The sequence below is a fragment of the Prionailurus viverrinus genome, chromosome A3 (genome assembly GCF_022837055.1).
Source record: "Prionailurus viverrinus isolate Anna chromosome A3, UM_Priviv_1.0, whole genome shotgun sequence".
Classification (NCBI taxonomy): Eukaryota; Metazoa; Chordata; class Mammalia; order Carnivora; family Felidae; genus Prionailurus; species Prionailurus viverrinus.
Window position 1 is genome coordinate 63,783,196 of NC_062563.1, and position 23,889 is coordinate 63,807,084.

The 23,889-nt window shown below is 39.9% G+C and overlaps 1 protein-coding gene across 6 annotated transcripts in view; it reads left to right on the forward strand.

Annotated features, from left to right (window-relative positions):
* PLEKHH2 (pleckstrin homology, MyTH4 and FERM domain containing H2) overlaps positions 1 to 23,889 on the forward strand; it is a 114,962-nt gene that overhangs the window by 44,187 nt on the left and 46,886 nt on the right. For all 6 annotated transcript variants that reach the window (XR_007150780.1, XR_007150781.1, XM_047852047.1 and 3 more), the window contains 9 exons: positions 2,500 to 2,685; positions 5,119 to 6,080; positions 9,325 to 9,400; positions 10,816 to 10,910; positions 11,500 to 11,644; positions 14,200 to 14,336; positions 14,439 to 14,549; positions 14,707 to 14,793; positions 16,863 to 17,021. Coding sequence is in view for 4 of the 6 variants with exons in the window: in XM_047852047.1 (XP_047708003.1) it covers positions 2,500 to 2,685; positions 5,119 to 6,080; positions 9,325 to 9,400; positions 10,816 to 10,910; positions 11,500 to 11,644; positions 14,200 to 14,336; positions 14,439 to 14,549; positions 14,707 to 14,793; positions 16,863 to 17,021 (1,958 nt within the window). In the remaining 2 variants the exon portion in view is untranslated. The remainder of the gene's footprint in view (positions 1 to 2,499; positions 2,686 to 5,118; positions 6,081 to 9,324; positions 9,401 to 10,815; positions 10,911 to 11,499; positions 11,645 to 14,199; positions 14,337 to 14,438; positions 14,550 to 14,706; positions 14,794 to 16,862; positions 17,022 to 23,889) is intronic.

Genomic DNA, 23,889 nt, shown 5'->3' on the forward strand with positions numbered 1-23,889 from the left:
TTTTTCCCACACAAGGCAATTCTCCGGTTCCCAGAAGACACAAACTGGGTGTCCTACAAATTTAACTCAATTCTGATATTATCTACTTAAAATTAGCATCAGATCTTACAGCTTAAAGGCTTGTTCCCACAAAACTACCCCCCACCACATCAGATACCACTTCAAACACAGTTGTAAGTATTGGTTTTCAGCCCCACTTCTGCCAAACTGGGTCTAAATCAAAGGTTCCCACGACCCTCCTCAGGTTTGATAATTTTCTAGAGCAGCTCACAGAACTCAAACAAACACTTTACTTACCAGATTACTGGTTTATTACAAAAGATATAACTTAGGAACCGCCAGATGGAAGAGATGTAGAGGGCGAGGCTTAGAGAAGGGGCATAGAGCTTCCATGCTCTCTGTGTGCACACCACCCTCCCAGCACCTTCACTTGTTCATCATCCTGGAAGCCCATCCTTTTGGGTTTTTATGGCGGCTTCATTATGTCAGCTTGACTGACTGAATCATTGGCCATTGGTGATTAAGTCAATTTTCAATCCTCTGCTCCCCAGAGGTCAGAGGTAGGGTGGGTGGAGGATGAGGCTCAATGTTCCAACCTTCTAATCCCCCCCCCCCCCAACCTGGTTGGTTCCCCAGGCAACCAGCCCCCATCCTGAGGCTATTTAGGGGCTTTCCAAAAATCACCTCATCAACACAAACTCTGATGTCCTTGAAAGAGCTTGTTCTGAAAACAAAAGACACTTTTATTGCTCTTACCACTTAGAAAATCCCAAGGGTTTTAGGAGCTGAATGCCGGGAACCATGGATGTAGACCAAGATATATATTTCTTCTATCACACAGTTTCTCCACCTGTATGATGAGAAGTCAGTGTCCACCTAGTTGATTTGTAATTCCATATTTACATATGGAATCATTGACACAGATTGAATATAATAAGCCTACTCTGAAAAAGCTGATATTTTACCTGATATTCTTAGCTTGTAATTCTAGTCTTCAGTGGCAGTCTCTTCAGTCTTGTAGACTAAGGGGTATTAATCCTTGGGGCCTAGGCTTGGACTGGAGAAGAATAGATACAATCATGTAGATATACTATAGTACTTTATTTATTTATTTATTTATTTAATTTTTTTTCAACGTTTTTTATTTATTTTTGGGACAGAGAGGGACAGAGCATGAACGGGGGAGGGGCAGAGAGAGAGGGAGACACAGAATCGGAAACAGGCTCCAGGCTCTGAGCCATCAGCCCAGAGCCTGACGCGGGGCTCGAACTCACGGACCGCGAGATCGTGACCTGGCTGAAGTCGGACGCTTAACCGACTGCGCCACCCAGGCGCCCCTATAGTATAGTACTTTAAAAATGTATATGCAAATATATGATTATTAAAATACTGTGGATTAGTTCTGTGAGAGATAATCAACATGAGAATAATAAAAGTACACCCAAAAGAATACACTATAGATAAGATATTTTTCTTATGCTCCACTCAGTTATCAGCTGCTATTTAATTTAACCCTTTGGTGCTCTCCCAGAGGTAAGAATTTAATTTTTTTGGAAACTTTTCTTACTATCACTGGGATCTCCATGCTTTTAATCTTGTAAACAGGGGTGTTAGAAGATGGATTAAATCTGTAATTAATACTGCATGAGCTATCTAAATTCTCTGTCTAGAAACTGCCCCTTCTCCTTTTTTTTCCTCTAACGCAGTGATGAAGGCTCGCCATATTGTGGTCATGTTACATCAAGCCCCTCTTTCTGCTCTCTTGGAAGAAGCAAACCGAAAACTAAGATAGCAAAAGTTATTACAGTGATCATGTGATATTTGCCCCAGTGATGATCTGAATTTCCTTTAGTTGTCTTGGCAACTTTCCTCACCATTAGTAGCATTACTACCTAATCAAATTTTACCAGTTCTTGACTGCTATTTATCAGTACGTGACTTTGCAAGAAGCAACAACCTCTACTTGTTTACAATCTGTTTTTTATTTGTTTGTGTTTTTGTTTGAGAACTTTTTTTTTTTTGAAGTTTTCTTATGTTTATTTTTGAGAGAGAGAGAGAGACAGAGCATGAGCTGGGAAGGGGCAGAGAGAGGGAGACACAGAATCTGAAGCAGGCTCCCGGCTCCGAGCTGTCAGCGCAGAGCCCAGTGCGGGGCTCGAATGCACAAACTGTGAGTTCATGACCTGAGCCGAAGTCGGCTGCTCAACCGACTGAGCCACCCAGGCGCCCCTATTTCAGAACTACTTTTAAAGGGATTCAATATTTTTCTCTCTGCAGTTAAAAAATATTTAGAACATTCAAAGTATATAAACAGGTTTAAACATTAGCATGTGATGCCAGACATTGAGGTTTCCATGTTACTGTACATAAATTAAGATGAACTGCAGGCTTTTTTCTGGTATAAAGAGTAAGTTGTCCAGATCTTATATGCTTTGGTTCTGTGTTTAATAAACTATTGTAAAAAAATTCCAATCTTGATTTTGATTAATGATCTTGCAGAAGTTCAGGGGAAGAAGTCATCCATTGTCTCTACACCAAAGTTCTCGGAAGGCCAGCGCCTAAGCAGTTTGACCTTTGGGTGCTTTTTATCCCGAGCAAGGAGTCCTCCTCAAGTAGTAAAATCTGTGGAAATGAGCAAGATATCATCTAAAGAACCTGACTTCACTGAGGGAAAAGACATAGAAGGTATTTATGGATTAGAAGAATCTACTTTGACATTTTTTAAAATTTGTTTTAATGTTTATTTATTTTTGAGAGAGAGACAGAGTGTGAGTGGGAAAGAGGCAAAGAGAGGGAGACACAGAATCCAAAGCAGGCTCCAGGCTCTGAGCTGTCAGCACAGAGCCTGATGCGGGGCCTGACCTCACGAATCGTGAGATCGTGACCTGAGTCGAAGTTGGACGCTCAACCAACTGAGCCACCCAAGTGCCCCTACTTTGACATTTTTTAAAAAGAAAAAATAGTTTGTTAAGATTCATCCAAATATAGATTGATTTTCCTTGTTTTTGTTTTTTTTTTGACAAGTTGATGTTTTATGAAAATGTTTTTAAAGAGCAATCCAGCCTTTAATCTGTATAGCTAGTTATCTTGTGTGTTGTTTTGAAAGTCTTTGCCAAGAATGCATAGGAGACACTGATTTTCCTCTCTTGGTACTTTTTCCTGAAGTAGGTAGCAGTGATATTTAATTTTTTTTAAGGTTTTATTTATTTACTTTTGAGAGAGACAAAGACAATGTGAGCAGGGGAGGGGAAGAGAGAGAGAGAGAGAGAGAAGGAATCCCAAGTAGGCTCCCCACTGCCAGCACAGAGCCTGATGCGGGCCTTGAACCCACAAAACCATGAGATCATGACCTGAGCCGAAACCAAGAGTTGGACGCTTAACCTACTGAGCCACCCAGGTGCCCCAGTAGCAGTGATATTTAAAATTAAAAAGTTCACCTTCACACCTATAAGGTACTTGTTTTAGCTGAGTTTCACATTAGAACAATGAACTTACTATTATTTACTTAAAACATTTTAAAATTACTTGATGTTAAATATAAAGTTAAATATGGCATAGTAAACTTATAAAGAAAAAGAACACCAGGGGACAATTCAGTGAGTGCTTTGATTTTCCCTTTCCCGTTTTGCTTCAAAGAGGAGAATACTTGCTTTGATTTTCCCTTTTCCGTTTTGCTTCAAAGAGGAAAATATTTGATAGATGTTTTAAGTCCTGGACCTGTGTGCAGATTTCTATCCTTCTTTTGTTTGTAAAGCCCCTTTAAATTTTGCTCTGTTGTCAGCTGCTGGCTTTGCCACCTGTAGTGTGACTTTGCCCAAATATTTTAAAGGCTTGAATTTGCATCTGCTCACTTTTCAGTTCCTGCTTCCTTCCTCCAAAGGAGAAAAACTACAGCCCCAAAAGCTGTCTCTGTGCTTGGTTTTAAAATCCTGAAAACTACATAATGTTTTTCCAGTCGGAGTTCTCCTTTGCTACTTGCTTTTCTGATGTTAGTTGCAATTTTCTTCTCTTTTTTGAGAAGTCATTTTAATTTCCCCTCTACTTTCTAATGGTCAGTTAAGCATAGCTCAGTACAGTGGGGGTTGCCTGTCCTGAAGCTCTTGTTCACATGCAAATTTAACAAATTGCCTGATGCCAAATCACAGAGTTTATTTGTTCAGCCTCTATTTCCTTGTTATTAAGGTCATATCTACATTTAAAAGTTTCTCTTATACTCTTTTTTTTAATGTTTATTTATTTTTGAGAGAGCGCGAGAGAGGACGCGCGCGCACAAGCAGGGGAAGGGCAAAAAGCGAGAGAGACAGGATCCGAATGGGGCTCTGTGCTGACAGCAGACAGCCCGAGGTGGGGCTCCAACTCACGAACTGCAAGATCATGACCTGTGCCAAAGTCAGTCGCTTAACCCACTGAGCCGCTGAGGCACCTCCTCTTACACTCTTGAACCTAAATTTTTAGCTCGCTGTTTATGAAGCCCCTGGTTCATTTCATTAATTATATGGTAAACAAAAGTAAGCCGTGTGGAAAGACATTGTTAAAAAACATTGTTTTTGTTGTAAAAACACATTTGTATATATGAATAAACCAAAAGTAGAGTGAGGAGGGCTTTTCTGTGTTTATGTTTCTTCATGGCTGTGCATATTTCATGTATGGAAGCCTCGGAACAAAGTTTGTTTGTTTTTTAAACTATAGCTTTGTATTTATTATGTTTAAATTTACTTATGATTTTGAAAATTTAGTTGAAAGAAGCCTGTCATTTGCTTTGAAACAGAATCAGTGGTATTCTTTGGTGGCTGCTTTTTTTGATAGTCAGAGTTGCCCTGTTTCCCATTTTGCTTCTTTCATTTTAAACCATTGTCGGTTTCCTTTTACCCAACGTGTTTCTTTGTAAAAAGGGGTTTAATTTTCATACTATTCTATTGAAGTGTTAGGACTCGTATTCTATATAGAGCTTACAGTTTTCAAAGTTGGGTTTCAACAAGACACACAACTAAAGGATAATGTAAATTAACCTTATTCATACGAAAATTCCACTTTTTATAGTGTAGGTACGTAAAGCTTCGTGTACAGAGAGTTGACATTATTAAAGGCAACATGCCAATATGATGTATGCTTTTCTAGAAATGGAAATTCCAGAAAAGTCAGGCGAGAACCAAATCCAGGAAAACAACCGGGGTCCGAGAACATTGCATCAAACCACTTGTGTCTCAGAACAGAATCGGAAAACAAGAACAAGCTTTGCAACAGATGGTGGCACGTCCCAGAATTCTGGGGCTCCAGGGAGTGACTGGAGTTCGGACGAGGAAGGTGGGAGCAAAGGAAGATCCAAGAGCAGGTACACATCCACCCTTTCCAGTCACACGTCAGAGGAAGGCGTCCAGGGTAGCAGAATGGGCAGCGAGGCGTATCTGACAGCATCCGATGACAGCAGTTCCATATTTGAAGAAGAAACTTTTGGCATAAAGAGACCGGAGCATAAGAAGCTGTATTCTTGGCAACAGGAGGCACAGTGGAAAGCTCAGAATTGTCCCCTTGGAAAGGGAAATTCTGAATCAGATAAAAAGGAGCACGATAGTTCATCGGATGAACTGAATAAAAAATTTCAGTCTCAAAGACTGGATTATTCATCTTCATCCAGCGAGGCTAATACACCAAGCCCTATTTTGACCCCAGCTTTGACTCCAAAGCATCCTAACTCACTTTCTGGAAGAGGAACACAATTAGTGCCTTCATCAAACCTGCCACCCCCGAAGTTAAGGATTCCTAATGTTTTCAGTATAAGTGTGGCACTAGCCAAAAGGCACTTAAGCCAGCCACAGTTAAGTTCTGATAGGATGTTTGGTACAAACAGAAATGCCATCAGCATGATCCGGCCGCTCAGACCTCAGGAAACAGATCTTGATCTAGTTGATGACGACAGTACAGAAATTTTAGAGAATATGGACACTAGTTGTGATGACGGATTGTTTTCCTATGACTCCCTGGAGTCCCCTTGCTCTGACGACCAGGAAAGCTGTGACTCAGCCAAGAAGCCGGCCTGCAGCAAACCACCAACTCCGCCCCTGCACCGGTTTCCCTCTTGGGTAAATGACATTGCCGTGTGCAACGCATGCATGCTGGCTTTTTCCTAAACCGGCATTTACGTTTTACTTTCTTCTCCTATTTCTTTTCAGGTCCAGATTGTTCTGAAAAGTCTCGGTGTTCAGAGTACCATTTCCCTTTCTCTTTCCCTACTGAGTTCTGAGTCAATTGAGAAATAAGGGAAGGTGAAGACAGGCAGGAGATCAAAACATTACCTTTCTTACTGATAAAACTGATTTTAGAGAGTTGGTCGGCAAATGAGCTTTCCGATACTGAACTCAGAATTCGCTAGATTTATTCATCCAGTCCCAGGTAACCCTAGACCGCTAGACGTCTGTTCCTCTTGGGTAGCTTAAAGCCCAGGGAAAGAACAAATGGTGTTTCTTGCATGCCTTTACTTCTCAAGAGAAAGGAGCAAGGAGGGTGCTCGGCTCTGCCTGTCCAGTTTCTCATTCTAAGCTTGCCAGTTGCATTAAGCCATCCCTCCTCCTTGGGAAGGAGAAATGAATGGTTGGAGAGGGACCCAGAGTGTTCAGTTACTAGAGTTCCCTGCACATGGAAGGAAACATCAGGGGTGGGGAAGAATTGTTCCTTCTACCTGTGTGATACCTTGGACAAATTCGCAACCAGGACACCTAACTCTTATTGGTCATCAGTTTTTGTGCTTAATCATTTACTTGATTGGCTTTTTTTTTTTAATTTTTTTTTCAACGTTTTTATTTATTTTTGGGACAGAGAGAGACAGAGCATGAACGGGGGAGGGGCAGAGAGAGAGGGAGACACAGAATCAGAAACAGGCTCCAGGCTCTGAGCCATCAGCCCAGAGCCCGACGCGGGGCTCGAACTCACGGACCGCGAGATCGTGACCTGGCTGAAGTCGGACGCTTAACCGACTGCGCCACCCAGGCGCCCCTACTTGATTGGCTTTAAGAGAAATTTAATGTTACTCTTCACGAGCTTATAAATCTGTCGCTTTAATCAAAAGCATCTTCCTATGTATCTGGAGTAGATTGAAATTCCTTCCATTGAAACACTGACCATTAATACAATAGTTAGCCCATCAACTGTATGATTCTTTATAGGAATATCTACACATCACTCAATTAAAAAAATACTCTTATATTTGAAACAAACTGAAATGATCTGTTTTGTGGATTTAACATTTTCCTCACATATTGCCATAGTCTGGCCTCCAGAGAAGCGTCTGGGCTGCAGGATTTTTTTTGTTTGGGGATCATCTTCTGTGATATTATTTTTTATTTAGAGATCCATATGATTTTAAGCAAACGAAGGCAGCCATGTTTTCCTACTATAAATTCAGACCTTGAGATGTATCTGCTTTTACTTTCAAAAGAACATTTCATTATGGTGTCCACATGAAACTGTCTGCAGTTCATTATTAAATTCTGGATAGAGCAAAAAAGTGGACGTTATTGGCATGTGAATCTCTGGAATTCCAATTATGTTATCCTTCAGGCAGTGAGGATTTGAAATTTTTGCTTCTTTTATTATGTTGAGATTTTCGGAGATTTAGGTTAGGCTTTTCAAGTTCGTTTTTTTTGGCAAACCATTTTCCTACTCTTTTGCCTTTCTCTCTTCAATTTGTTCGATCCTGAAAAAGTAGTATTGCTTTTCAAAAGCCTTCTGGCAGGCTGGCCAAGTTTGAGATTTTATTTCAGCGTTTGTTAGGTATTTTCAGGTTTCAAGGAAAAGAGATGTATTCCAGTTGCCTCAATTTATGAGAGTGTATTTTAAGGATTTTTAAGAGTTTATTTGAAGGCATAGCCCATCCTTACCAAACTGGAATATCATTCAAAATACAGTAGTCACTATAGTGGGAAAACATGTGATGTCGGCAGCACCTCTAATAGCCAACTCCTTAGAAACAGGTGACAGACACCCACTGCCCCTGGTCCAGTGTCTCAGCTTGTCCTGTCCCATCTGCATGACTCTCCTTGTCCTCTACTGCTAACTCCTCTCCTCCACGCTGTCATGCTTCCAGCTGCCTCTCGTCTCCTGCTTATTGCCCTGTGTTTACATATCTTTCTGTTCCGCCAACTCTGCTGTTCTTCGCTGTGTGTATATCTCATTCTCAAGGAAACCACATCTGGTTCGTTCACTCAGCCACTCTCCAAACTAAAGTGTCTCAGACAGTTAGGGATCTCATGCCTGTTACCTAGCAGGCCGCTGGCCAGTCCAGTCCCAAAGAGCACAGCCTTACTACCTGCCCTGCCTTGGTTCAGGCAACTGTGTCCAGGTTAGATGTGGTGCACAATTCAGGACACGGTGATTATCCATGAAGAACAACTTGGAATCCCTTTTCTCACAGAGTGCAGGGTGAATAACCTCTCCAGTACCCATTTCAGAGATTTCTCTCAAAGAAGAGAAAGCAAAATAATAACCTGCTTTTGGAATAAGATAATATGATAAATTCCATTGCCATTCTCAAATTCATTTATTATTGGCCTCAGGTATTTTTTTTATTTTTTTTAAATTTTTATTTATTTTGAGAGAGAGACAGAGTGTGAGCAGGGGAGGAGCTGAGGGGAGGGAGACACAGAATCTGAAGCAGGCTCCAGGCCCTGAGCTGTCAGCACAGAGCCTGATGCGGGGCTCGAGCTCACGAACTGTGAGGTGATGACCTCAGCCGAAGTCGGACGCCTGACCGACTGAGCCGCCCAGGCGCCCCAAGCCTCATATATTTCTTGTACTTGATTGAAATGGACATTGAAATAAGAAGATGAAAGCACTTAAAGCTACTCTGTGATTTCTGACTTGAAGATTTTTCTCTTTTCTGTCAGCATACTCTAGAATAGTAGAATATTAAAGGTAATATTCATGTATAGTCAATGATTATGAATGCTTTCTAACCTCATGTTACAGCCGTTCAAGGTTTTCTGCGTTTTTTTCTTTAACCGTGTTTAGAATGGTAGAATACTAAACGTGGTGTTTATGTGCAATCAGTGACTATGAATAAGTTTTCTCTACTTTTTATCCTATCTCTTGAAAAGAATTCAAAATACTAAGCAAAAACTAGGGAACAAAGATAAATAATGGAATGACTAATGGATGGAAAATGTCTGCAGTGCTGTTCACGGTGGCATATTTGTGTTGGCACCGATGACAGTTTTATAATAATGCTCTGCTCTGGTGAATATTAAATGAAGAACAAATGAAAAACATGTGTATTGAAAGTAATCATTTCTTTGCTTTAAATATCCAGTTTAAATCTCTCTTTTACATTAGGAGAGCAGAATTTATGCTGTAGCCAAATCAGGTATTCGAATGTCTGAGGCCTTCAATATGGAGAATGTTAATAAAAGTAAGTGATTTTGCATGTTGCAATGTGGATGAACCTTGAGGACATAATGCTAAAGGAAATAAGCGAGTCATGAAAAGATAAATACTGTGTGATTCCACTTCTATGAGATCTCTGAAGTGGTCAAATTCATAGAAACAGGAAGTGGAGGGGTGGTGACCCCAGGCTGGGTGGTGGTGGGTGGGGGGGAATAGTTGCTTAATTGGCATAGACTTTCAGATTTGCAAGATACAAAAGTTCTGGAGACTTGCTTCATAACAATGTGACTATAATTAACACTAACCGAACCATACACTTAAAAATAAAGTGGTCAATTTTATGTTGTTTTTTACTGCAATAAAACATGTTTAAACAAATAAGTGATTTTATATTGCCATTTCACTAACCAAGAATTGCCTAAATGTTTGAAGCCATTGGAGTAGATAGAATTATGTATTTCAGAAAATGATTTCTAAGGTTGCTGATTTACATTTTAAATTGCAATTTATTGTTACCCAATATAGGGGCACATATATGTTCAATTCTGATGCAGAAAGTACCTCTTTTTGTTTTTTATTTAAAAGAGGGTAAAGCAAAGAAACTGTGAGTTTCAGCTGTTTAAAATTATAAAAATATCAGTCTCTATGTCCTTTTTTCCAGAGTTTAAAACTCACTGTCCCGTTGCTTTCCTTTCCTTTCCTTTCCTTTCCTTTCCTTTCCTTTCCTTTCCTTTCCTTTCCTTTCCTTTCCCATCCCTTCCCCTTTTCTTTCTTTCTTTCTTTCTTTCTTTCTTTCTTTCCTTCAAAAAATTTTTAAAGAAGCAATGTATTCCCAGTATGAAAAGTAAAACCGAACAACAGAAAACTGTATGGAATAAAAAGAGAAGTTTTCCTGTGGTTCTTTCCACTAGCTGCCTCCCTTTCCTACCTCTGATCCATATCTTAGAGGCAACCAATGATGTTCTATTTCTTCTCAGCAATGTTCTGTTCTTACCATTCAGGAAATTATATTCCTAAACTTTCAACATGAGGTTCACCTGATAAAAACTTAAGCATGATGATGTTTTAACACCATGTCAGTAACAGGGCTATGAATAATTGGAGAATATCTTCATAGGGTACTGCTCACTGAATCAGCAGATGTTTGTGTTATTTCTGCCCAGCCTGACCTGCATAGAAATGCCTGCCGAAGAAATAAAAGCTATGATCCCTACTCTCAAAGAGCATGCAGTCTAGTTGGGGAAGTAACATACATGAGGACATAATGAACCATGCAAGAGAGTATATCCTTACAGCAGACTATGTGAGAACAGTCATGTGTGTTAATCCAGCTTCTCTTTAATTGGAACTTTTGTTAGCTCACATTCATAAGAAATAGACCTAAGTGCTAGAGAGGTTTCTTGTTTTTTGTTTTTTAAATCACTTTGTCTTATCTTTCAGATTCTGCCCCTCTGCTCTCCTATACCACATCAGGACTCTATACCTCCCTGATATACAAGAATATGACAACCCCAGTGTATACAACTTTGAAGGGGGTAAGTCATTATTGTTACTGCTAAACATGTGGTTCTCTTCATGGTGGATCGAGAAAACTGTTTATTTAAGCTCCAGATTCCATTCTTAACATTTTACACAGACTCTCCCTTTATAGGGAGTTTTAGACACTCACTCTAATATATCATAAAAAGAGAAGAAATGGAAAGATCCGGAGGAGATATTTATGCTTCTCAGAGTATTAGAGGTCTGGGCTCATTTTTGTTACACCCCGTGTGATTTTCCACCTCCTCCACGGTGGTTAATTGTTTAAAGGAAATACCACTATTAATGATGTAGGGAAAATTCCTAATTTGGCAAGATTTTTTGTCACTGCCAGGGTTCCCTCCTCCTTGCTTGAAGTACCTAATTAAAATAAGTATTTTCAACTATTAACAGCCTATGTTTCCAGGAATCTTTTATATTTGACGAACGCCTTGCTAATTAGAATTTGGGATTTAACCACATGACTTTGATAATACCAAAAGATATTCTTGTATTCCCTTAAAAAATCTTATTTTGTGACTCCTGGTGAAACATTTTATATCTAAAAAGAGAGGGACACAGATAGGCCGCTGTGCTTTTCTTTAGAAGGCAACCCAAATAAGCAGCAGCCCGTTCCTGGATGACTCCTCTGGGTCAGAGGAAGAAGATAGTTCCAGATCCAGCTCCCGGACTTCGGAGTCAGACACGCGCAATCGAAGCGGGCCAGGCAGCCCCAGAGCAATGAAACGAGGTGAGGGAAAATCTCAGGCACACAAGACAACTCCAGATAAATCAGGGTATTTAATTCAGGATATTCTGGAATTTCATCCACCTAATAGGACTTTTTAAAAAAGCCAAAGTACTTGCTTGAAACCAAAGTGAAAAGAGAATTAGCCAAGACTGAGATGCTTATATTCTTGTCCTAGTTCTCTTCTTAATTTTTTTTGTGATTCCATATAAGCCACATGATCTTTTTTTTTTTTTTTTAACCTTACCCTATCTGTAAGAGAGAGAGATCACTTTATTATGGGAATAGAGTAAAATAATTGACCAAAATGAGGTTTCTCTTTTATAGTTACCGTGTGGCATTTTGCATAATTTATGGGATAGACTTATTTCAGCTAAATTTGTTATGCTGCTAAATGGGAGAAAATACACCTAAAAATTTGGTGGTTAACCTGATATTAAGATGGAAACCAACAAAAACTTTACTTTGGGCATGTCTATGATTTTTAGTGGATTTTGAAGAAACTTTTGGCATAGGTAGAGGTTACAGAAAGAGATAATCACACTGAATGACACCTGAATTTTACAAAAGTAATGCGGCATGCTCTGTTGGTTTTCAGATTATGTTCCACGGAACCCTTAGGTAATCCCCAGCCCCTCAACTTCAACTGGAACTGCTCAGCTTCCATAGGTTTTATTAAGCTTCGGGGCTGTCATTGGGGTCTTTACTCCTCCTATCTTAGCTCCCAACAGCTGGTATTGGGTTACATCTCACTTTTGCTCAAAACACTGCAAAGACCCATAATGGTTATAAGGTGTTACCTGACTCTTTTGTGCCTTTGATCTCATCTCCTTTCTCCTTCCTTACACCCTCTTGCTGCTCCTATAACAGGGCAGGCATGCTTTTATTTCAGGACCTTCACACTGATTGTTTCCTTTACCTGCTTTTCTTCCCCCCAGATGTCTATAGGGCTAACTTGGGCACATCCTACGGTGCTTTGCTCCAACGCTGCCTTCTCAATGAGATCTACCCTGAGCACAGCATTCGAGTTGCAGTCCTTTGCTCTTCTCCATCTACTAACTCTTTCTATTCCCTCTAGTCTGCTCTATGTTTTATTTTTTCATAGCACTTACTGCCTGTTTTTTTTCTGTCTCTACCAACTAGAATCTATGTTCCATGAGGGCAGAGATTTTTCTGTTTTATTGTCTGCTCTCTCCCTAACACCTGGGGTAGTGCCTAGCACACTGGCCCTGGGGTCGGGCGCCCCAGATTAGCACTCCAGCATTGCTCCTGCCCAGCTGTTTGACTTGGGATAAATGTTTTAGTTTAATCTCTGGACCTTAGTCTCCTTAGAGAATGAGGGCACCAATCAGGATGATCTCTGAGGTCCCATATAAGTCTAAGTTTCTGTTATTCTATGAAATATAAAAGTATTGCTACTATAACAACTATTACTTGTCTTTGTCAAATAGACAAGAATATTGATATAGTGACATTGTCCTAACAAGTCCCTTAAATGTTAATAAACACTTTGAAAAATTGCTAGATATTGCAATGAATAATGATGCAAATCTTTGATTTTATTTATTATATTCAAAATTTCCAATTGTATTGACCCTCCAGATGTGGCTTGCAACTTGCTAGTCATTTTCTGAAAAAGGCAAGTGAATTATTGTGACAGTGTTCCCTTGAATTTTACTTTGTAGCTGCTGCCAAATGAAATAGTCTGTTTATATCGTTAAGCCTTATTGCTTCTTTTTTACAAAAGATTTTTAAAATTTATAAGCTAATAGTATTGGACTTTCATGAAAAACACTACTGAAATTGTGAAGTTCTTTTTAATGTGAATTACTTTAGAAGTGATTACTGGGTGGCTCAGTCAGTTAAGCGTCTGACTCTTGATCTCGGCTCAAGTCATAGTCTCACAATTTGTGGGTTTGAGCCCTGTGTCAGGTTCAGCACTGACAGCATGGAGCCTGCTTGGAATTCTGTGTCTCCCTCTCTCCCTGCCCCTCCCCCACTGTTGCATATGCACACACCCTCTCTTTCTCAAAATAAATATTAAGAAGTAAAATAAATTAAAAGTGATTTCAACAACTAAGTGGTTTAAAATGTGATTGTACAACTCTTGATAAACTGAAATCAAACATCTGCTTGCCTTATATAAGTCAATACGAAAATACACATGTTTTTAATCTTTAATAAAAGACATATTAGTATCTTTGCGTGTATTTTATTATGTATATATATTGCACATAGTTTATGTATGTAAAATTAGCTGTGCTTGTGATCATACAAGAATATCATTTATATTCCTATTTATATATAAATATATAATTTATATATTTATATTTATATTCCTATTATTTATATTCCTTGGAGGTTTGCATGATATTCCTTACCCTCTAGTTCTGTTTTTTGCTTTAAAAGTTCTTTATGGCAGAAGGTATGAGAATAAATATAGTCTAGGAGGGCTGATGATTTTGTGGAATACCTGTATTCCTTAGGAGAACTCACAGCTGGCATTTGGACCACCTGATTATTAAATATCGACCTAATTTATTTCTTTATTCATCTAGGTGTGTCTCTTTCTTCTGTGGCTTCTGAAAGTGACTATGCCATTCCCCCAGATGCTTACCCCACAGACACAGAATACTCACAGCCAGAGCAGAAGCTTCCTAAAACTTGCTCATCTTCCAGTGATAACGGGAAAAATGTAAACACTGATTCAGGTTTAAAAAAAAAAAAAAATCAATGAATGTTCTTAGTTTGAGCCTCTAAAATGAAATTTAAATTTTTAAAATTTCTTTTTAATTAGGAACCCCTGGAAAAATCTGGCTATTTATTAAAAATGAGTGGTAAAGTCAAGACATGGAAGAGGAGGTGGTTCGTTCTCAAAGGTGGTGAATTACTTTACTATAAATCTCCGGTGAGTGGAAAGCACTTACCCTTTAGAACTGAATTCCTCAAACTGTAAATCAAGCTCCTGATATTCTTTCCTGTAATGCAATTAATTATACAAAACATTTCTTACTATTACTATTACAGGCAGTCCCTTTATGTTTCGTTTTCTTCCTTTCCTACAGAGTGACGTAATTAGAAAACCCCAGGGCCATATTGAACTTAGCGCAACCTGCAGTATTTTAAGAGGAGATAACAAACAAACAGTTCAGGTACTTTTTTTTTTTTTTTGCTTTTTCTTTTTTGTATCATGTAAAATTCAATTCTTGGTTATTCAAGCTAATAGGAGATTGGATGATTCAATGTTTCTTTTTTTTTTTTTTTTTAATGTTTATTTATTTTTGAGACAGAGAGAGACAGAGCATGAACGGGGGAGGGTCAGAGAGAGAGGGACACACAGAATCCGAAGCAGGCTCCAGGCTCTGAGCTGTCAGCACAGAGCCCGACGCAGAGCTCGAACTCACGGACCGTGAGGTCATGACCTGAGCCGAAGTCGGATGCTTAACCGACTGAGCCACCCAGGCGCCCCCATTCAATGTTTCTTTATTCACTTTGTGTTAAGTGTGATTCCTCAAAAATGTGTGAAACCCCAGGCCTTCTCAGTTCAAACTACATTATAAACTAGGTTTGTGTTAAGTAACTGTCCACTACCCTTCCTTTGCCCTTGTCCCTTACATTCTTCTTCCCCTATACTTCATCTTCCAGCTATTCTCAGCTCTTAACCTGTCCGGCTATTTTAGGGAAGGCTTATCTGAGAAATGAATTACCAATAAGATGTTATTAGTTTGATGTACTACTAAATTCAGGAGGATTTGCATTTTGATAAAGAACTGGAAAATGCCATTTCTTCTATGAACTCCAGCTGTTATAACACCTAAGTGGGAAAGATACTGGTGAGAAGAAGGCTGTCCTACCTCCTACCGAATCACACCCTAGACATAGCTGCTGGCCATTCACCCACACATAAAACCAGTCTTGCTAGGAATCTGTTAAATTTAAAACACAGGCTGTTGAGATAGTTTGGCATATGTGATTTAAATTCAGACACTTTAGGGTGCCTGAGTGGCTCAGTCCGTTAAGTGTCCAACTTCAGCTCAGGTCATGATCTCCCAGTCTGTGAGTTTGAGCCCTGCATTGGGCTCTGTGCTGACAGCTCAGAGCCTGGAGCCTGTTTCGGATTCTGTGTCTCCCTCTCTGTCTGCCCCTCCCCTGCTTGTTCTCTCTCTCTCTCTCTCTCTCTCTCTCAAAAATGAATAAACATTAAAAGAAAATTAAATAAATAAATTCAGATACTTTATCTGAAATACCTTCAATAATTAATATTTTCTTGGGGCTCATGGTGGTTTAATCAATTAAGCATCCACCCTCTGATTTTAGTTCAGGTCATGATCTCATGGTTCGTGGGTTCAGGCCCTGTGTTGGGCTCTGTGCTGACAGTGCAAAGCCTGCTTGGGATTCTTTCTCTCCCTCCCTCTCCCTTTCTGCCCCTTCCCAACTTTCTCTGTCTTAAAATAGATAAATTTAAAAATATTTTTAAAATAATAATTATTATTATTTTCTTATCTTGCTCCTTCAGAGGGTATAATGAACATTTATCAGAAAGGCTCATTGTCTATGTTTTCAAGAGATAATTAATACCTGAGAACTGCCCAAAAAAGTAGAAGGGAGAAAAGTAGAAGGAAAGCTTTGTCTGGAAGCATGGCAGATAAGAATAATCTACAAAGTTCTGAAATATTTGGAAATTTCAAAATGTGGTTCATTTGAGACTGAAACATTGCTAATTCATAATATCCGATCACATGTTAGTTGTAAGAATTTCTCTTCTTTATAAGCAAGGACTTCTTATTTTATTTATATTTGATTTTTATTTCTATAACAAATAATTCCTCTTTATTTGCAAAAAATGTATTATTTTATTACAGTCTCCAGTCATGCTACTGCTCACTTCAACAGCTGGGAGACTGTAGCACATTTAAAGGAGAAAAAGAAAATGTAACAAATAAGCCAAATAAAAAATGATGACGCAAAAGTTTAACACTCTGAAAAACTTTAAACTAAAGTGAAAACAATGATTTCAACACAAAGTTAATTACTGTAATTCTCACAATCTGGTTAAACTATTCTAAATTATCTGTGGAGTCATTTATTTAGCACCTAGGATTCAAGGTACGGCATGTCTGTTTCTATGTTAATTAATGTTGTTTTTAGGAGAGACAGGGAAATGCTAATAATCCTAAATCTTCAGAGTTTCCTTTCCTATCTCTTTCTCACCCCGTTCCAGCTGACCACTGAAAAACACACCTACTATCTGACTGCAGATTCTCCCAATATATTGGAAGAATGGATTAAAGTATTGCAGAATGTTCTCCGAGTACAAGCTGCCGACCCACATTTTCTGCAGCCTGAGGGCAAACCCACGGTGAAGGGATTGCTCACCAAGGTAGGAACTTTAGTACAGTGCAGTGTCCTGGGCAGCTGGGGAGTCAGCCCCACTGATCGTAAGTGGGTGTCAGAGAGTATGTGTATTGAAAATTTATATTATCTTGGGGTGGGAAGTGTCTTTTGCTTATGATGCCAAGTGTTCTAACCATCAAAAATTCCCTAAGCGGAATTTTGAAAAGACAGTTGAAAAGCTTGGGAAAGCATTTAAAATGTGTAAAAACCAAGCTTTTCTAATCAATAAGTAAAGGATAAATACCAACGTGGGGGGAAAGGAACGAAGGACACAATGGGAAAGAAGTAGAGCTGGTAGACGGAAAAAATACAAACGATATTTTAAAAACTCTGGGAGCGCCAGGGTGGCTTAGTTGGTCAAGCGTCTGACTCTTGGTTTTGGCTCAGGTCGTGATCTCACAATTTGTGAGTTTTAACCCGTATCGGGCTCTGCGCGGACAGGGAGGAGCCTGCTTGGAATTCTCTCTCTCTCCCTCTTTCTCTTCCTGCTTGCGCACTCTCTCTCAAAATAAATAAATAAACTTAAAAAAAATCTGGTCAAAGGGTGGATATTTTTTAAAATTATGAAACATAGTATTGACACAAAATGAGTGAGCTTATTACTTTAGAAGGCAATTTGGAAAAAAAAAAAGGAATTTGGCAGTGTCTTGATCCAAGTGTTAATTCAGTGAATGCTTTTGAATGAACAAATGAATGGATGTTAAATGTTTAAAAACATTTATACAGACCTTTTCATTCAGCAATCTCAGTCCAAGAAATTTATACTTAGGAAATGGTTTTAATTTGCCAAATATTTAAGTATAAGAATGTCTATCACAGCATGGTTTATTTTTTTCCTATTTTTAAAAAATGAGATATAATTAGCATACACTAAAATGCAGATCTTAAATGTAGAGTTTGATGAGTTTTGACAAATATTTACAGTCACTCTGTCAAGATACAGAATGTTTCCATTGCCCCAGAAAGATTACATGCATGGCATGGTTTATAACAAAGACAAATTGGGATCAACTTAAATGTAGAGTAGGGATAGTTTAAATAAGTACATATAATCAGATAATGCTTTACTATGCAGCCATTTTATTTATTTTTTATTTTTTAAAGTTTATTTATTTTGAGAGAAAGAGAGCACACATGAGTGAGGGAGGGCAGAGAGAGAGAGAATCCCGAGCAGGCCTTGTGCTGTCAGCTCAGAGCCCACTGCAGGGCTCGAACTCATGAACCGTGAGATCATGACCTGAGCAGAAATCAAGAGTCAGGCACTTAACCAACTGAGCCACCCAGGCACTCCTACTATGCAGCCATTTTAAATATTGTAAAAGAATATTTAGTGCTATAGGAATATGTTATGACACACTGTTAGGTGATAAAATAAATAGAATGCAGTATTATATTATTATCCCACTTTATTATATGCATCTATAGAAAAGGGTCTGAATATGAAATATACCAAGACATATTGGTTAGCGCTATGTGATTTTATTCTTGCTTAATTCTGTTTTCTAAGTTTTTTTAGAAAGAGTAAGAATCCTAAGATAAATATTATTTTTAAACTTAAAAATTGGTCACTCTTAAAAATATAATAAAATATTTACGCATAAAGTATTACACACAAAAATAACCTCTGAGTAACCACTCATCCTTCATGTGCTTTGTTTACATAAGTTAAAAATTTAGGGGCGCCTGGGTGGCGCAGTCGGTTAAGCGTCCGACTTCAGCCAGGTCACGATCTCGCGGTCCGGGAGTTCGAGCCCCGCGTCAGGCTCTGGGCTGATGGCTCAGAGCCTGGAGCCAGTTTCCGATTCTGTGTCTCCCTCTCTCTCTGCCCCTCCCCCGTTCATGCTCTGTCTCTCTCTGTCCCAAAAATAAATAAACGTTGAAAAAAAAAATTAGATTTAGAAGAGTTATGTCACCATAGCTAGCATTAATGTGGGTGCTATTCAGTAATATTTACAAAGATTGACCAGCTACACCAAAAGTAGGAGAAAAAATTCACCGAGTTGTGCTCTGTTTTTTCCAAAATGTTACAGTACCATGAAAATATTTTTTCAGTTACTGATGACTTAGAAACTTCTTAGTATTATGCAAATATATACTTTCCAGTGAACACAGTGATGCTTTAAATCATATTCTTACTATAATTCATAATAACTAGTTGTCTTCCTGTTTCAAGGACCATGTGTATCAAACCCTTAGACTTTACTATGATCCTGTGGCTAAGGGTTGGTTACTTGTTCCACCGTGTGTTTGTTTGATTGTTTTTACTTTACCCACATGGCATTGTCAGTTTCTGCATGTTACATTTCTGCTATTCCCTGCGTCCCATTTCATACTTGCGTTTTAAATGAGCATAAGTAGATGTGATTATCAGATGACTAAACCATTTGGGTTTATAGACAGGATGCTTATTAGGTTTCCTTCCTACCATTTTCATGTCCACCCCCATATTGTCGCCCTCAGAGCCTTATAAGAGAAACTCTTGCCTCAGTTATTCTGAGTGACTTGTTCTGAGCTCACACTCAGGCTACAATTTAAGCTACTGCAGAACAGCACTTGAATACTTTGCAGGGGAGGACGTTTTCTCAGGCTGTCACGTTGTTATTAAGTACAGAAATATGTAGGTAGATATTAAGAACTTGACTAATTTGATTCTGGATATTCACTCTTGCAACTTTTAATACTTAGGAAGAACATTTTCTGTATAAAAAGTCATTTATTTAAAAAAAAAAATTATTGAGTAGTTACCACATGCCAGCCAATGGGCTGGAGGATATCAACATGAATAGGCCATTGGCCCCTCCCCACCCCCCATTCCTCAAAGAGCCGCATAATCTATTGGGAAAGAAAGGGACTTAGCATATTATAATATGTACCAAGTGCAATTATGAGAGGCATGGTAAGGTCACAGGGAAATCTAATTTAGGCTGTGGGATCAGGAACAACTTCTCAGAGAAGATTTATTTGTGTTGAGTCTTCAGGGAAGAGAAGGAATCGTTACACCAAATGGAAATGGGCAGGGAAGGTATCCCAGGCTAGGAGACAGTGGGAACAAAGACAGTATCTCAAAGCGCTGCCATATACGCTGAAAACATGTCCTTTGGAGAACAAGGTGGAGGGGCCTGGTCATGGAGGGACTTTTTGTCTTGTTAAAGACTTTATTCTTCACCCTGAACATGATGTGGAACGCTTCAGGTTTGTAACAGAGGCAGGGGCATGTTCATGTTGCTAATAGATCACTCTGCTGAGAGGAAGGTGGATTTGCAGGGGGCAAGGTGGAAAGAAGTTCTAAAAACAGTTAGCAGAAGTTGTTCTTGTGAAGGGGACGAGATGCTGAGCTGGTCATAGGGAAAGAGAGGGGAAGGTGAATTTAAATAATGAGAGGAGGTAAAGTCTTCAGTTAGATTGGTTGAATTCAGGGTTAGGAAGTGCAAATGGTTGGCTGTGTGAAAGATGGTGCCACATAAGACAGCTCAGGGAGGAGGAACAGTTTTAGGATAATTCAAAGGTTATTTTGGACCATGCCAATTTTTAGAGCTTTGAGGACACCTGAGTTAAGAATTAAGAAGTCCGTCAAGCAGTGCCAATGAGTCTACATCAGAGGAGGAGGCTGGGTTGGAGAGAAGAATTTGGGGAATTCTCAGCATGGATGTAGTGGTTGAATTCATGACGATGACAGAAGTCTCCCAGGGACACGTGTGTGGTGGAAGAGTGGGGGCCTCCTGCTGGAACACTGGGTTTTACAAAAGCTGAGAGCATACAAAGGAGATATGCGAAGAGACCCTGGAGAGTAGGTAATGGGATCATGGAAGTGGAGTGCGTGACTGGGTGGGAGGGGTCTTCAGGCAGTGGAGTGCTCGCAAGCAAGGCACATTGCAGTGTGTTGAAGGACAAAGGGTTGATGAGTAAGTGCAGTATTTGAGTTCAGAGTACTGTCCACCTGGTCCAGCACATTAGAGGGAATGAAGCTGAAGGGAACATGGTGTCAGGAGAGGCATTTTTAGGACAGGAAAGGCATACCTTGAGTTTGCAAACTGAGAGGAAGAAGCCAGGATGGGGAGAAGTGGGAAATGAAGCTCAAAAGAAGTAGGTGGGCGAGCATGGTTGGTCGGCATGGTAGGTGGGCATGGTGGAAGGACATGGTAGGCAGGCATGGTGGGTGAGCATGGTGGGCAGGAATGGTGGAAGGGCATAGTGGGCAAGCATGTTGGGCGATCATGGCAGGCAGGCATGGTGGGTGGGCATGGTAGATGGGCATGGTGGAAGGGCATAGTGGAAGGACATGGTGGGTGATCATGGTGGGTATGCATGGTAGGCGGGCATGGTGGAAGGACATGGTGGAAAGACATGGTGGGCGGGCATGGTGGAAGGGCATGGCAGAAGGACATGGTGGAAGGCCATAGTGGGCAAGTGTGGTGGTAGGCAAAGTGGGGAGGCATGGTGAGTGGGCATGGTGGGTAGGGTGGAAGGGCTGGACTGGCAGAAAGGCGAGGAAGGATGAATATCTAAGTTTGTCGGGCATTGAATGAGATCACGCCTGATATCATCAATTTTCTTGATGAAGATTACTCCATAAGACAAAATTATGTAGTGAGAATGAGGGAAAGGATTGAGAATAATCAGGGACATAGGGATATACTCAAGGGCAAATAGAAAGATTGCTAAGTGTTACTAGGACCCACCTGACTTTAGTGATTGGAACTTGTTATTTTTCTCTTACATCTTCAGATGCCCAGAAATAGGAGCAGAGAATTTACATTGTAGCAATGTGAGGATAGTCATTTTTTTCTAATATTTTATTATGTAAATTTTCAATTACGCAGAAAAGTTGGAAGATAGTTTTATAGTGAACACCCATATTCCCACCACCTAGATTCTGTAATTAACTTTACTTGCTTTATACATGCCTATCAAGGTGATGATTTGAAATTAATGTTTCATTCTGGGCATTTTCAAATGTGTGGAAGTAGAAGGAATAATAACACAAACCTCATATATTTATCACCCAATTTTAAGTTGTTAACTATGGCTAATGTTATGGCAGAAAGCCCCCCATAACCTTCCCTCTCTCTTCCCACACTCTTCACTGGATTACCTAAAAGCAAATGGAGATGAAATTGTATTGAGTGTATATGTTCGAAGCAGAGAATGCGACACAATCCCAGCCCTTGGAGTAAGAAGTGTTTTGTGACCAAACCAGGACCCAAGATTGGGAGGAAGGGAAGAGAGGCCAGGAGAGAACTGATAAACTGGAATAAAATGGAAGAATCAGGGGACTTACTGTTTGGAAAGAGGTCAAAGAACAGGAGTGGTGTGAATAAGGAGAGAAGGAAGGAGGGGAAGAAGGTTGAAATCAGAGAATAAAATGTCAGTTTCAAAAGTGGAGCAGTTTCCAGTGAAGAAAAAAAGTCGAGGGTGTGGCGGAGGGGATGGAGGGACAAAAATGGAGGCACACCAAAAGTTAGTGGAAATGAAGAGAGCATGAAACTGCGAGTTAAGGATGTAGAGAGGCAGTGAGGGAAAGAGGCTAGGGCAAGAGCATGGGCGCAAGTCCTGGCTTTGCCACTTGCCCTTGTGTGACCTTGAATAGGTTGCTTGCAGGCTCTTTGCCTTACTGTCTTCATCTGTAAAGTGGAAGGATAATCATAGTGACAACCTCACAGGGTGTTGGGAAGATTGAAATTTGTTTTAATTTTTTAATGTTTATTTTTAAGAGAGAGAGAGAGAGAGAGAGAGAGAGAGTGTGTGTGTGTGTGTGTGTGTGTATGTGCGCGGGGGGGAGGGGCAGAGAGAGGGAGACACAGAATCTGAAGCAGGTTCCAGGCTCTGAGCTGTCAGCACAGAGCCTGACGTGGGACTCGAACCCACGAGCTGCAAGATCATGACCTGAGCCGAAGTCGGATGCTTAACCAATTGAACCACCGAGGTGCCCCGAGGATGAAATGAATTATTTAAGCTTATAAAGTCCTTTAGAACAGTGTCTGGCACATCATAAACACTCCCAAAATGCGAGGCATTATTATCACAAGACTTTCACCTCAATTTGGAAGTCAGAACACTGGTGACAGGATTTATGGTGGAGAATGCTGGAGGCATGAATGTTTACGAGAGGAGAGACGACTGTGGCAGTTTATATTTTATGTGATGACAGAGGCTAATCAGGGTATGATATACCGTGTCTTTAAAGTTTCAGACAGAACAGGGGCGCCTGGGTGGCGCAGTCGGTTAAGCGTCCGACTTCAGCCAGGTCACGATCTTGCGGTCTGTGAGTTCGAGTCCCGCGTCAGGCTCTGGGCTGATGGCTCGGAGCCTGGAGCCTGTTTCCGATTCTGTGTCTCCCTCTCTCTCTGCCCCTCCCCCATTCATGCTCTGTCTCTCTCTGTCCCAAAAATAAATAAAAAACGTTTGAAAAAAAAAATGTAAAAAAAAGTTTCAGACAAAACTGATAGGAAGTCCCTTTGTTATAGATCCAAGGTAAAAAAATGACTCAGTTACTTTGTTTGCCGAAGCCCTAGGGTTGGAGGTTGCCTTTAAATTTTTATGAGGATTCTTCTATCATAATTTGCTTTACTATGAGTTTTTCAGAATAAGTTAGAGTTTTAAGAAATTCTAATACAATCAGACGTACACCATAAAGATAGACTGTGTTTTTAAAACACGGTTTTTACAGTGAATTGGCAATGGCCTTTGTTAACTTGTAGTTCTTCAAAGGTACATGTTGTGCTACTCTAAAGATAAATCATTTCAAAAGTATGCTCTCTACAGCCAGATGCATTGTACTCCAGTTTTGATGAGAGGCCCTTCTGGGTTTTGTTTAAAAGAAGAAAGAAAGAAAGAAAGAAAGAAAGAAAGAAAGA